General features: G+C 41.4%; 1 protein-coding gene across 1 annotated transcript; it reads right to left on the reverse strand.

Moving 5' to 3' along the window:
• Positions 1–693: 693 nt before the first annotated feature.
• LOC104404479 (transducin-like enhancer protein 4) lies at positions 694–8759 on the reverse strand (the record flags this gene model as incomplete). Its single annotated transcript, XM_010012913.1, has 7 exons — positions 694–943; positions 4586–4662; positions 4853–5043; positions 5263–5395; positions 6656–6808; positions 7469–7522; positions 8640–8759. Coding segments are annotated over 7 exons (978 nt in total), but the record flags the coding sequence as incomplete, so codon positions are not given.
• Between the last annotated feature and the right edge of the window lie 6357 nt (positions 8760–15116).

The raw sequence follows: 15116 nt of genomic DNA on the forward strand, positions 1-15116 counted from the left end.
CCGGCTGGGCTTGAACCACGACAAGATGTCAGAGGAAAGTATTTGGGCAATTTTCTTCATTTGTGTAGCAACTTGTGTAGCAATTCATTATATGTCTACACGTGCCGCACAGTTCTCATTTTAATGCCTCTGTAACAAGAAGCAACATCTTACCAAGAACTGGTAAACGACATCAGAAAAGCTGCTAACAATGGTTCATTTTGTTAGCACATTCAAATAATTCGTGAATAACACTCAGGAATATTTTTAATTATCACATTAAGTCAGGGTAACGCATTCACACTCATAAGCAGACATGAAATACGTGACATAATCTTCAAATATTCTTGAAGAATATAGCTGCAAGACAGCAATTTTTAGCATGGTAGGATATCAAGCTTTAGGATTGCCAACAAACGTCAAAGTTATAAATGATATTTGCTGTGCTGTCTTTGATCTTTCCCCCTACCAATTCACTTTAAGGATATTAAAGATGTTTTGATTTGCTGGGGGTGGGAGGAAACCCAGAAATACGACAAGGAACATACTTCAAACTTGGTTCTAAAAGGAAAAAAAAATTACAAATGAAATACCAAGCTTTGATACCAATGACAGCACACAAATAGCCAATGATTTTTGTACCTTAATAGTATCATTTCTATGTTAACACAACCTGCTATCTTCTCCCACTGTCATATGCTGCTGTTGACCTACCAGGCAGTCCAGCTGGGAGACAGGGCTCTTGTTGCCAGGCTGGCTGATGTCCCAGACTTTGACGCACCCTTTCCCACCTGTATATACGTGTCTCGTGGGGTTGCTGATGGTAACTGCACACACAACTTCCCCATGGTTCAGAGTGTTGATCTGACGAGCATGGCGAGGGATTCCTGGACCAATGAGGGCATCAGGAGGGAAAGGAACTGGCTGCATCTGACCATCTGCACTTACATGAAATGAGTATGCTCTGAGGGTAGAAGAAAGATAGGAGGTGATTTAAGAAGTTTTTCTTCAAGCCCATTTAAGAAAACAGAATTAAAGATATATTTTCACTGCAGGCATTCACACTGTGCACTCAGCTCCTTTTGCAATCTTTTTAATAATGTGAATAAAAATTATTTATTTGTCTATAACTGGGCCATCAAAGTATAAACTTAAGTACTCTTCTTTTAATGTACCATCTACCAACCAAATGAGCTTTAAACTCATGCAATGATGGTTTCAGGTATGCCTGAGGACACATGACGCTACTCTTAAACTTAAGGCATGCAGAGCTGGGAAGGAAGGTCAGGTCAGGGCCCCCTGAAAGACAGAAATAGTTGGCTGGCCGCTGCAGAGCATGGCGGGTAGCAGAGTGGCAGGGGTCAGTTGGTTCCTCCATTACTGACTCTAATGTGCACACTTTCAGCTGTGTTGCTGCCAAGATGGCCCAAACTCACTGCAGGCCCCATGGTCCTCGAGCCAAACTGCCCAGCACTGTACCTAAGGGTGCAGTGAAACCTCCACTGTCAAGGGTTATGTCCTCAAGGCACAGTTGCTGACATCTGACATGACAGACCAGCAAAAATGCACTGGAGTTTTTTCCCATTTGGGGGCTTGCTGTCTTTTCTTGCCCACCCCTCCCCCCTTTTTTTTTATGTTCATGTGTACCTGACACAACAGCTACAAATCCCTATTTCTCTTGCCAGAACCAGGGCTCTCACTGAGAAAGAATGTGTTGTGTGACTGCCAGTTATGCCACCTGTGAATAACCTATCAACAGCTTCATCTCAAAATATTTTCCAGGGAGAACAGTTAGGTTGTGAAATTGTCTTGTTCTGAGATGCTACCTGACACATCACATCTATTACAAGAGCACAAACTTTGTAAGAGGGTTCACCTACACATATCAAGGTATAATTAACAGAAGGCTTTAATTTCCTTTGACCTAAAAAATCACCATAGTGCTGATGAAAAATCCATTGTCACAATGGTAGGATGAGAAGAGCTCACAAAAAAAAAATATCATTTTATGAGAATACTTATGTATTCACTTCCCTAATTGTTACTTCTAAGTCACTGACGAAAGCAGTCTTTAGAATTCAACTACTGAATTTGTTATTTAAAATTCATTAACACTAGAACAATAATTTTCAGAAGGACAAAAGCCAACTGTATTTCCACCTTTCTGCCCTATTCCCAGAGCTTTACACACTCTTCTCATCCTGCGCTCTGTTTCTTGTTCTGGCAGGTCTGAGTGACAGATCGTATCATCATTCTCCATTTTTTGACATTAAACACATTCAGGAAAGAGTAGGACATATTTCTATGGTTGTCAGAAGCAGCAAACTGCCTCTATGAGTAGAATTAGGGTTCAATTATCACCACAGAAATCTCAAGTATCGTCCTCATTATCTTCCTAATTCCTGCTTGCTGCAGGAAGGTAACTGAAAAAAAGCAGCTGATGGTCTCCTGAAATCTCTAACAAAACAAGTGGAACTTCATTATCGTCTTTTCTGATTTCTGTATGCAGTCATTCTCTGCAGAGACATGTTGAGCACTGACTGTATGATACTTTTATCAGCCAAAGTGATTTTTAGCATGCTTATAAAGTACACAGGGAACGTATTTAACAATTACAGAAACAAAGCTTAGATCTGGAGTGATCTGTGATGACATTATTCTCACTCTATTCATTACTTCATACCAGCACATGTGGTTAAACTGCTGCTTTGTCGCTTAGCTTGATTTTGTGGTGGTTGAGTGTTTTTTGGGTTATTTTTTTTTCTCAGAGAACTAACACCTTATCTTGTTTATTTGAAGTACTCTAAATATCTGATACTATAAACACCTGGCAGGCACTTTTTTCTTCTTTTCACATTATCTACCTTTTCTATTTATATATTGTACAATCCTCAGTGTTTCAATATATCTCCAAAGTGAAAAGAGCATTATGAGGGGCCAAGATTCCTGATGTGCCACACGCTGCCTGCTGCATTTCAGCAGCCACTCAATAGTGCAGAGAATTTACACAACTTCTGCTCTAAGGGAAAAGGAAGAATAAATGAGAAAGCAAAACCCCTGGATGATAGCTGTGAAAAGCACCGCACTTAAGACGGAAGAAAAATCAATGTGATTATGCTAAAATGACCACAGATCAAAAAGGTTTCAGGCCTGTGGCAGACAAATGACAGTTACAGTTAAATCTTTAAAACAGTCATCAATATATCAACAACATTCAAAAACCCTGGAGATGCACCAGAATCGAACTGGTTTGACTTCACTTTGCCTGTTCTATTCTACCCATCCCTAACACAAGTGAGATGCAAGCAGGGAGGTCTGCGCATCGTGGTATTGCCATTTCTCAGACCACCACTAAGTCTGGTAGACTGGACACGCCTCCTTACAGGCAACCGACCCCACCAAGGATGAACTTGAACTCAGCAAACATTCTATGTGCCTGCTGCACATACAGGATGAAGGTCTGTGCCCCACAGGATTCTTAATGCAAGCAGCTGATCTGGAACCTGCTGTACAGGGATTTCTGTACTTGCTTTATGCAGCCTAAAGGGCAACTAGCAGAAAAGTCAGCTTGGGTGTGACCAGTGTGTGATGTGCGAGAGAGCTGGACATGGTTTGAGATTTGTGTGACCCATCTGTACAAGAGAAGTTACAGGTGCTAGGACTGATTGCTTGTCACCACAGTATGCTACTAACTTTGCACATCTGCAAGCTCACTGACAGGTAAGTATATGCATTTACTTGCATGCAAGTATGTGACTATCCCCCAGCCACTCCTCCACAAACATATTCATCCATACAAAAGTGAAAGAAGGAGTGGCATAAACATCCCCTGCCCTTCAAACTCTTAAACTCTTACCCAGTATTAACTGGTCACAGTTTCCCGTAAGTGTCACAGAAGAAGTATAACTGGAGGACCCTTACATAAGATCTGGATTAGTATGGTTTGCATAGCTGCTTTATTTTTCCCCTTCTCTAACTCAAGAGGGATGCGAGCACAGAGTTCTTCATATCTGTGTAATTCTTCTTCTGAGGCTTACAACAAATAGCGCCTGGTAGAGCAGGTCACTCTTTACAATCCTTTCCATCAAGGATGAATCTGAACATTATGATACAATAATTCTTTCCAGTATTTTCAACCAAACAAAACATTACCATGTTACTTTCTCTGCACACTGCTGCTGACAGCAGCGGATAAGTTTGCAAGTAACTTCCAAGGATTTTGTGAACAAAGAAATAATTTTTTTCAACTGAGGAGCAAAACATAGTAGAGATGGAAAGCTGAGATCCTGTTCCAGTTCCAGTTTGCATTCCCATGCAAGACAAACCAGTCAGATTCAGCACGTAACACCTTGAAGTTCAGCTCTTTTTATTTTCATTTATTTCTGTCTTATTTAATCTGCATCACCCAGTCCTTGTCAGCTGCTATTAGTCTTCAAATTTACAAATGCAACTTTAAGATTAAATAGCGTTTCTCCTGCCCTTGTCAAACAGCTATATTTATTTCTATTCACACAATAGTTTTCAGTAGATAAGGGGAATTCCAGCTGGCAAGGGAATGCAACTTCAACAGATGACCGACTTTTGAAGTTGTATGTTTGATACTCACGGTTTTCCTCCTGGGATGCCTGTGAGATTGGGAGGGATGCCTGGGACTCGCATGTGATGATGTGGATCAAAACCAACCTATAGTTGTCCCCAAGTAAAACAAAAAGGTGTATTAAAGACAGAGTTAGTCAAAGGAAGACTGTTTAATTCATGTTCTCCATAGCACGCTCCCCAGATTACAAAGAGACTGAACTAGATTTAACCCTACAGGTCTTATGTTTAATATAAACTGCTCTCAACACCGAATGCACTAGCATCAAACACTTACCACTGGAGATCTCCCATAAGCTGCTGCTGCTGCTGCTGCAGCTGCTGCACTCATCTGAGGGGAAATATTGTGCAGACCGGCATAGGCTGCTCCAGGGCTGGTCAGCTCCCCGTTCATACCAGCATGTGGCACAATCCCAAATGGAGTAGGATAAGGACATGGCACTGCCATAGGCGTCCTTAAACCTGAAGCTATTGAGGGGGAAAAGAAGAGAGAAGTCATACAGCCAATCCAGACCCATTAAATGAAATATGAGTTTGGTAAACACGCTGTATTAAAGCACCGAAGAACCAGCTCTGTATCCAGTTTAAGCAGCTGTAATATACTGCCCCATCACTGTAGATTTAAAGGCAGCATCGTTAAGGGCAAATGGCCACCGTTTCACACCATCGAAATATACAGAGACTAACCTAGTGAGTCCACACCTGGGGGTTTGCCAGGCACTGGCCTCAGTCCGGGAGTGGTGTTGCTGCCTGGAGTTGGGGCATCAGTCCGTGGAGTTGGGGTATTTGATTTAGACACAGGAGTGGTAGACTTCTCATTCTAATCACCAAAAAAAGAAAAAGGAAGACAATTTGTAAGTTATTTTACTTTTTTAGCTAGCATTTGGAAAGAGAGGTGACGACAATCAGAATGCAGGTGATTAGTGGTATTTAGCTTTTGGGTTTGGGTTTCAACGGTCCCTGTCTATTAAGAGAAGCTGCAGAGACACTGAAAAAGACGGAATGGCTTTGAGAATTATCTACAGCCTTCACAGCTTTCCTCGTTGGGGGTGTATGTATGATCCAGAATGAGGTCAGTGACTGAAAATCATTGTTGTCTGACAATTACAATGACAGCATATGTGAAACCTGTAGGTGAAATCTCACTCTGCTCATAGAGGACCTGCTCCCATTACAATTATGAGTTTCTGTGAGAGGCTGCTGCCGGGTGGACAAGAAGAACAGACCCCCACATACAACTGGCCAACAACTCATGCCCAAACATGGTGCTGGAAACAGGATGGAGACAGTGATGGGTATAAGTCAGGAACTATGCCGTGCTGCTCTTGTGACAAGCTTGTTCATCAGACAAACCACTGACTCCCAGGCCTGAACCTGTCATTCGATCACCCTTTCTGAGCACTACATTCACTTTAAGCTTTCTTTTTATTTATTTTATTTCTTTAAATAGTCATGTACTCTGACCTGTGAAGAACAGAGAGGGAGTTTCTGTGCAACTCAGGAAGATGATTAACTGTGGTCACAAAAAGGAAAGGAAAGAATACCCCTGACTTGCATCAGCTCTTTTTTTTTTTTTTGCATTGTGATTTGTGATGCAAGTCAAGGAAGGCTCTTGTAAATGACAGATTACTTTTTAGATAGAAAATAAAAATTACTGTTGTTGTATATGGCCTGGTAATTCAAACAAAGCTAACAACCAAATCACATCCAAGCAGGGAACTGAATTTGCTATAAACCACAGCACAGGAAAACAGCTCAAGAAGCCCCTGTGTATTTTCATTTATTCTCAGAACGACAGTTTTTCATATTGGGGAAGAGAAAAACATCTCTCAACACAGCATATCTATCATCTACCTACACCACCAGTGAAAATAACCTCTTCCTATCCCAACAAAAGGCTGTGGACCTTCTCCATACTATGTTATTAAATTCCAATGAAGAGATAAATAAAACAAATTTTAAACTGATGCTTCACAGTGCTTTACTGTTAGCTGCGGAAATCCAAATTGCGCCCAGTCAGAAATCCAGTAAACGTGTTTCAGTGTATGATCATGGGTCTGGAGCATTCTGAAGCACTTACAAGGCTAAGTTCTTTGGATTTGGAGGAAGGAGTACTGCTGGAGGATGCAATAGACGCCGGACTAATTGGTGCATCTTTCTTCAGCAGTCGCGTCTTGTCCAAGCCATTCTCCCGTGGAGAGTGTGCTGGGCTTCCCCGGGGAGAGGAAGGATCCTAAACATCAGCAATGGGGGTTAGTATAAAAACTTCATACTAGCCACTAGTGCTTGTTTTGAGCAATTTTCACTTTGGAATGAACATGTGTCATAAAACCTGACACCTTCCTTCCATTCTTAATTGATTTAGCTGATAAAATTATGAAATCGAGACGGATAATGAAAATCAACTTCTTTTACCTTTTTTTTTTTTTTTTAAAGAGAGTCTGAAAATTTGATGCCATTAACCATGAAAAATACTGACAGATTATGGATATTGAAACTGTCAACTAAATATCATTTGTTAGGTGACAGATTGAAAAGGTTTGAGGCACTTGGCAGACCTCAGAAAGTTCACAAATGAAGTCATGGCCAGAGTGAAAGAAAACACAGATACCATTACAAGCTGCCTAGTACCTGCTGTGCTGGGCTGGCTTCAAATATCTCAAGCAGACTTTTGGTTCATACAAGAAACAAAAAGGTCCTTTGTAGAAGTAAGTGTTACAGATCTGATTTGCATTCTAAAGAAAGATGACCTGACTGGATTCCCTCAAGCATTTCAAGCTCCTTTATGGAGGCAAAGGCTGTAATCTTATTCATATACATCCTATACACAGAAACCACTGAAGACACCCCTACCACTAACACGGTAAGGTATAAAAACCATCATTTTGTATACCTCGTTGGAAACATCAACAACCAAGTTGTCATCGCTCTTTTCACCATCGCTGTCCTACAACGACAAATCAGTGTGTCAAAAACATTTATTTAATATCCTAACATTTTTTTAAGTACTAAGGAAAAATAAACCAATGAAATGCTAGGCTGCTGTCCTGGGTTCAGCTACAGCAGTCATTTTGTCTCCTTCTTAGTAGCTGGTGCAGTGCTGTGTTTTTGACTTTCAGTCTGGGAACAACGCTGATAACACCGATGTTTTTAGTTGTTGCTCAGTAATGTTTACTCTGACCAAGGACTTTCTCAGTCTCATGCTTTGCCAGAGAGGAGGGGAAGCCAGGAGGAAGCAGAGGCAGGACACCTGACCCAAACTGGCCAAAGGGGTATTCCATACCACAGCACGTCATGCCCAGTATATAAACTGGGGGGAGTTACCCGGAAGGCCAGATCGCTGCTCGGGTCGGGCTGGGTATCGGTCGGCGGGTGGTGAGCGGTTGTGTCCTTTTCCCTTGTTATTCCTCTTATCATTATTACTGGTAGCAGTAGTGGTTTGTATTATACCTTAGTTACTGGAGAGCTGTTATCTCAACTCGTGGGAGTTACATTCCTTCGATTCTCCTCCCCATCCCTCCGGGAGCGGGGGGAGGAAGGAAAAGGGGGGGAGTGAGCGAGCGGCTGCGTGGTTCCAAGTTGCCGGCTGGGCTTGAACCACGACAGCTGCTCACAACTATGCAACACAGCATTTACTTTTACCACGCTTTATGCGGTAATACAATATTTAGGTCACCTACAGGGCTTCTGCTGAACAGGCAGCCAAAAGTTATTCCCAGTTTTCACATCAGTGAACAAGGACAGAGGATTAAAATCCTCATCCTAAACTGCAATGCACTGAGAAACAGAGCCAAGCTACAGTCCAGATCCACCACGTCCCAGCCTAACTAATGCTCAGTCCTCTTGTCACATGCCTTCCAGGTGCTCTGCATTTGTATTATTAAAAACACTATCAATCCTACATATTGAAACCTTCTATCCAGCACAGATGTGAAGAGGGAGGAAGTAAGAACCTGCTAAAAATTTGATGCTTCTTTTTAGAAGTAGTTATGCAGCAGAAATTACAGAGGAAATTACAGAAATTACTAAATTTCGACAATGCACAATGTAGACAATTTACTCACATAACGAGCTGCTATTTCCTTCTCTTCTGTTTTCTGTTTTTTACTATCTGTAGAATAATCTGTTGAATTTCTGTGCTTTTCTGCTGTTCTGAAACTGGCTGAGGGAGATACCGAAGAGCTCTGCAGTCAGGAAAGAAAAGAAGAAAACATCAGCAGTCGCTTACTCAAAACAGTGGTTCACTTGTCACTATCCCTCAATAGAACTTAACCTGATAATATGATTTGGAGTTGTTTTCACAGATAGCACTTTGAGTTTTAATCAAGTGATAGCTACTCAGCAAGTGTCTTGTATTAAAAGTGCACAAGGCATTGCAAGAAACAGATAAAGGTGATCAGCCGATGGATCACAGTTGCTATCTATCTGCAGTGCCAACGAGATGAATGTAGAGCTGCTTTGGACCATTTTACAAATACTGTGCATTGGCCTCGTTTTAACTTGTTTCCTCTACAGATATGCAGAGCTAAATCAGTAATCCCAGAAGAGGCAGGGTGTGTATGTGTGTACATTTGCCAGTGTAAATCAAGAAGAACAAAGTGGCTCCAGGAAAGTCAGACTTTAGCAAACATCTGAATGAAGATTTTTAGCAAAGAAATAAGCAAGCTTCTTTCTAAACAGTCTCAAAGCAGGAAAGAACAAGGGAAACACCTAAACTCATTTTATTTTGGTGCCTGTTACAATTACAGGCTGTGCCTGCAGTAGATGGAAACACAACGTAGTGGCTCAGTTAGTCTTTTGCTATTCTGCAGCCCTCGCTTAGTAGTGATCTTTAAAGAGCTTATGCACAGGACAGGAAAGAAACAGATGTATTACGAACTTTTATGCACTGTCATCCAACAATTCTGCTCTAGTCCTTTGAACAAGGCAGGCAATATTTATCAACTCCTACCATATTTCCAAATTGGTGGAGCCTGTACCTTGGTGGACAAAGAATGAAGTAATGAAAGATGCAAAGTTCCCTCTGGGACTGATTTTAGCAGCAGCAGCAGCAGCTTTTGGCCCTAGTTCAAGAAAGCATTTAAGCATGCACTGAAGATTCTCTCACACTGAAGTCAATGGCTGAATGTGCATAAGTAGGGATGTGTTCAGGCATTTTGCAGAATTGGAGCTGACAGAAATGAAGAGGAAAGTAATTCTGAGATGAAACCCTGCAGTTTCCATCTCTCTATCTCCTTATATAAGGGTGTGGGAGGAACACCCAAAAAAGTCCTTACTGACAGATTTTAGATCTCCCATTCATCCAGAGCACTGGGTTTGGAGTTTTTCCTCCATGCACTACAGAGAGCTATTATTCTGCATAAAACTGTACAAAACAGCAAATTAGTTTTGGGGCTTTCAGTGCACACCTCCCTAGGTTTATTTTATAGCTATTACCAGGAGTGCAAATCAAGAAATTAGCATTTACATTGTGCAACTTCTGTTCCATCGCTATTACCAAAGTTGTTCTTTTCCTTATTACACCACGAACTTCTGGAAAGCATTAAGAAATGGAACCACACAAATTAAGCTGTAGTTGTTGCCCAAATCATGTGAGAGAACATTTCTCCCAGCTGCGACACTCAGGTCCTCCTCTCCATTTCTCCAAAATTTCCGATTCTTGTGAACAGCAGCTCAGATTTATAAGTGTGGAATTTGCAAAAACCTTTCATCTTTTTGAGTGGTAATTGTTACTTACCCTCTGAGAACACTAAGCAGAAATAAAATTTTACAACAAAGCTAGTGCTGAACACAGCCTGTGCCTTTTCCATTTGTCTGCTGGCCTGCCTGTCTCTTTTTCTCTGACAGTATAAAATAGATAGACGAGGGTTTCCCATCCTCAGCAAATACATCTTAAAATACATTTACTGATTCAGCTTTAAAGCAGATTATTAATCAACAATTATAGTAAATGACACAAATTAACAATGTTATTTTTTGCTTTGAAGAGACAACGCATGTTAAGACATTGGAAGACAGTAGTGGCAGTAGGCACAGAAGTCCTAAGTAGGAATGCAGCATTAAATGAACTGATGGTTTGAAAAATATATTTGTTTACTGCAACAATACAGCATAGTATTTTGCAAAAGATTTTAATAGTATGCTCCTATTACATTTATATTCATTAATAATTTGGGAGGCAGTAGCTTGTAATATGAATTCAATTCATTACTTCTCAACTTCACCCTACAGAAGTAATTTGCTTTAAAATGAAGAAAAATAATAACCAGTAAACTACAAATTACAGTTGTGCCTAAAGAATTAAATTACTGCACTTTTTTAAATAGAAATATTTATTTTCATAAATTTAAAACCATATAGTTTCATTTTTCACAGCCTAGTTAGCTATGTGCTATAGATACCATTTTAATCTTTGATTTCTCTGCTTAATAAAGTAATAAATTAAAGCTCCCTACTAGAATGATAAAGTAGCTAATTATCAGTAGCATATAAAGGATGAGCACCACGTTGGGGCAATGCACACTGCTTAATGGTTTTATTGCTTCAAAGATGGATCAGACCTGATACCTATATGGAAAGATCTTGCTCTGGTATCTCATCTGGTATTAGCAGAAAAATGGAGACAACTCATCTACTGGCAGCAGGCAGAATATCATTTCCCAAACCGAAATTTGGCCAGTGTACTAGGACTAACATTATTTTTCCTCAAGAGCCAATTACAACAGAATAAATCTAAACTGTCTCACTTTTAACTGTCCTGCCCCTTTCCTTGCATGAAACCAGTCAATCAATACCCCTGCAGTACCATCTTCTTTTCCCTTCAACATGCATATGCACCTGTCACATAAGGATCTCTGACTTCATGGAATTTCTGGTACTGGTCCCAACAGACGGAATTTATCTCATCTCTTATGCTGAGTAATAAAGATATGTCATGTACATAGCCAATGAGCTATGGTCTAGACCTTCCTATGGACCTAACACCTATTTTCAGTGTGCAAGGGACGACATTTTTACCCATACCGGATTTCCACTATTTTTGGCAATAGCTTTTCTGCCTATAAACACCTGTAAAGATCTACTTTCAGTGAGAAATACCAGGATGTAACACAAGGTCCTCATGGTTTCCACTGACATCAGATTCCTTACGTGTAATCCTCTATCCACCCACACCTTGGGTCCTGAGTGTGCAAGTGTACATACTCCAAGAGAGGTCCTTACATTTGCAGACTGTATAAGAAAACCTCCTTTGAAATGCGCTGTTCAGTTGTCAGACTCTGCGCTGCTCCTTGATTTAAACATTGGTGCTTTCCTAACAGCTGCCTTTGAGAAGCTGCAGCAGGATAGCTACTTAAAGAAACGAAGTGATTCAGCATTATGACTTGGCAGGCTGTAAGTTAATGGGCCAGAGTCCTCATTTTAGTAACTATTAAAATTTATAGAGGAATAAAGTCTTTTCATGCTGTTTTTTTCAATAAAATGCGTTAATCTACCAGTGAGTAGCATTGTCCTACTAACCAACACATGAGTTTGCTCACATACAATAATTAGATCAGACACAGGAAAGTAGGTTATATTTAGTTTCTGGTTTAGTGTAATGTACTACTTTTTCATATTCTGCTTAGGTAGATAATTTTTATTCATGTTAAATACACCACAAAATGCTGACAAAAACAACTGAACATACACATTTATAGAAAGGCTGAGCACATTGCCCCGTTCACAAAATTTGCTTCAGAAGTGGAACACTGCGTTTCTAGTGCTGGACCCACAGTATCTTTTGCACTAGGCTGCAAAGCATGGTATGCTATACTTCAGTCTCTATTTTGGGCAGTGCTGAGCACAGTGCTGACTGTAAAGATCTCCCACCACAAGGACCACTCTATTTTCTCTCCAACACTGGCAGGGCACTGCTCCAAGTGGAGTACCAGTGCTACACAGGCACAAATCAAATAAACGTAACAGAGGACCATACAAGCCTCTTACGCAGCCCTAAAATCCTTACCAGTAACAGGGCAAACATCAGTGGGCTTGCTGTCTATTTTTTATAATTCATGTTTCAAATTGCTAGGAAAAGATTAAAAAAAAATTAAAAAAGAGTCACCATTTTACCCCAAGCTTCCGCTGGAAGTTACCTGCATTAACATAGATGACTCACACTGTAACATGGCAGAAAAGAAATCAATACGATCAGACTGCACAGCCATCCAACTGCTCTCGAATCCTGCAAACCCCAACTCCCCATATGCTGGCTCCTGCAGATGAAGACCTGGCCTGAGCAGACTAAGTGATAATTAAGTGACATCAGTGTTAATAGTAATGACTAGAAATGACAAGATGAAAAGCCCTCCCACATGATAAAGCTGGTAACTCTTTAAAGCATTCACGAATACGACTGTTCCCAAGTGTACCCTCACTATTATGCCAAAATGATGTATTTGGAGTGTCATAATTAAAACAATAATTCCCAGCAAAGTGGGAATTACGAGATAATTGACCGTCCTGAAGTATTAAGCAAACTGCAGTAAAAGCCAAGGATGCTCAACAGTAAGGTCAATTACGGTATAATTATCTGAATGACATTATTGCTGGTAGAAAGTCTGTTGAAAGTATAAAAGAAACTATAAAAATAGATACAATATGCATTGCAAGGAAACGACCGGGCAGTAATGCTGCTTGGATGGCTGGTGCTAATGTTATAGATGGACATTACAGCACCGAAGTTTGGACTCAGGCGTGGCTCCGGGAAAAATAAAAAATGAGTGCTGTGACTTCTGACACGCCAGGGATGAGACAGAGAAACTCTCTGGTGAGTAACCTGTGGTATGAGGTAGGAAGTCCAAGCAGAGAGGTGACAGGACAGAGCACAAAAAACACCAGGGAGAGAGGAAGGGGCAGTCCCGCACAGCTCTCTGAGACCACATGCCCAGGGAGAACAACTGTAACCAAAAGCTCCGCTCAGCAAACCTTCTCCAGGACTCTAAATACAAGGCAATACCTATCTGTCAAAAAAAATTCATTCATTTACATACACCCGTAGGCACAGGTACATTAGTTTTATTAAACTGATGGAGATGGTGTGAAATGCTGTGGGCTGCTCTATAGACACCATATGGAGTGTTTGCACAGTGTTTGTGCTCCTGAGGTCACCTGCACCTACACTGCTACTATGCCTTTTTGTTGTTATTATTACTACATTACTATTATTGCTATTACTACACCCCAGTAGCCACTCCAGCCTCACAGATTTTGTGCTCTTTAATCTTGCAATATCCCCTCTTTGCTGTACTTAGGCAAGCAGATTTTCCTTACCATAGCTTTCCTGTTAGGTACAAGCAGCTAGTCATGATCAGGCTGACACAGGCAGGCAGTACAGGCTGGAGCGCATCTTTTCCAAAATGGCTCACCAAAGGAGGGGAGGCAGGTAGCCAAGTATTGTTCCCACATACATCACCGGTCACGATGCGCTTTTAGTCTTTTCACCTCCTCTCTTTCCAACTCTTTTCTCTGTTTATGCAAGCTGAAATCCAACTTCCACTCAGCCACACCATCATCAGTTTTTCTGGTCTCATTCACTGCCTTTTCCCTGTAGCTGCATTTTCAGACACAAGACAAAGTCTCAGTAATTGTTAGTGAAAAATGCTACTAACTAGGTAGGAAATAGACAGAACAAAGCTGGTTTAGTATCACATGACCCTTTCTGAGCTAACTGGATTGAGTGTGGTAATCAAACAGCCTCAGACTCCTTGTCCTCATGGGGGACTTCAACCACCCTGGTATCTGCCAGAGGGACGGTACAGCCCGGCACAAGCAATCCAAGAGGTTCCTCGATTGTGTGGAAGACAACTTCCTCTTGCAAGTGACAGGGGAGCCAATAAGGAGAGGTGCCATGCTTGACCTCGTGCTCACCAACAGGGAGGGGCTGGTGGGCAATGTGAAACTCCATCCAAAGAATGATTTGATTCAAGGATCAACTGCTCCAAGCTCGGGAGTGTTGCATCCCAACAAGAAGGAAATGCGGTAAGATGGCCAGGAGGCCTCCATGGATGGATAAGTTGCTGGTGAGAAAACTCAGAAGGAAAAAATAAACTTATACAAGGTGAAAGTGAGGACAGGCAGCCTGGGAAGAAAACAGGGACATTGCCTGGGAAGCTAGGGATCAGGTCAGGAAAGCTAAGGCCCAGTTAGACCTGAGTCTGGCAAGGGATGTCAGAGATAACAGGAAAGGCTTCTATTGGTATGTCACTAACAAGACAGACTAGGGACAATGCGGGCCCTCTCCAGAAGCTTTTGGAAGAACTGGCTACCCTGGATTTGGAGAAGGCTGAGGTTCTTAATGATTTCTTTGCCTCTGTCTTCATCGGCAAATGCTCAGACCACACCACCCAAGCCTTGGAAGGCAGATGCAGAATGAAGACCTTAGGCCCACTGTAAGAGAGGATCAGGTTCGAGACCACCTGAAGAACCTGAACGTGCACAAGTCCATGGGACCTGATGAAATCCATCTGCGGGTCCTGAAGGAGCTGGCGAATGAAGTTGCT

Source organism: Nestor notabilis, unplaced genomic scaffold, assembly GCF_000696875.1.
Source record: "Nestor notabilis isolate BGI_N333 unplaced genomic scaffold, ASM69687v1 scaffold5524, whole genome shotgun sequence".
In the NCBI taxonomy this organism is placed as follows: Eukaryota; Metazoa; Chordata; class Aves; order Psittaciformes; family Psittacidae; genus Nestor; species Nestor notabilis.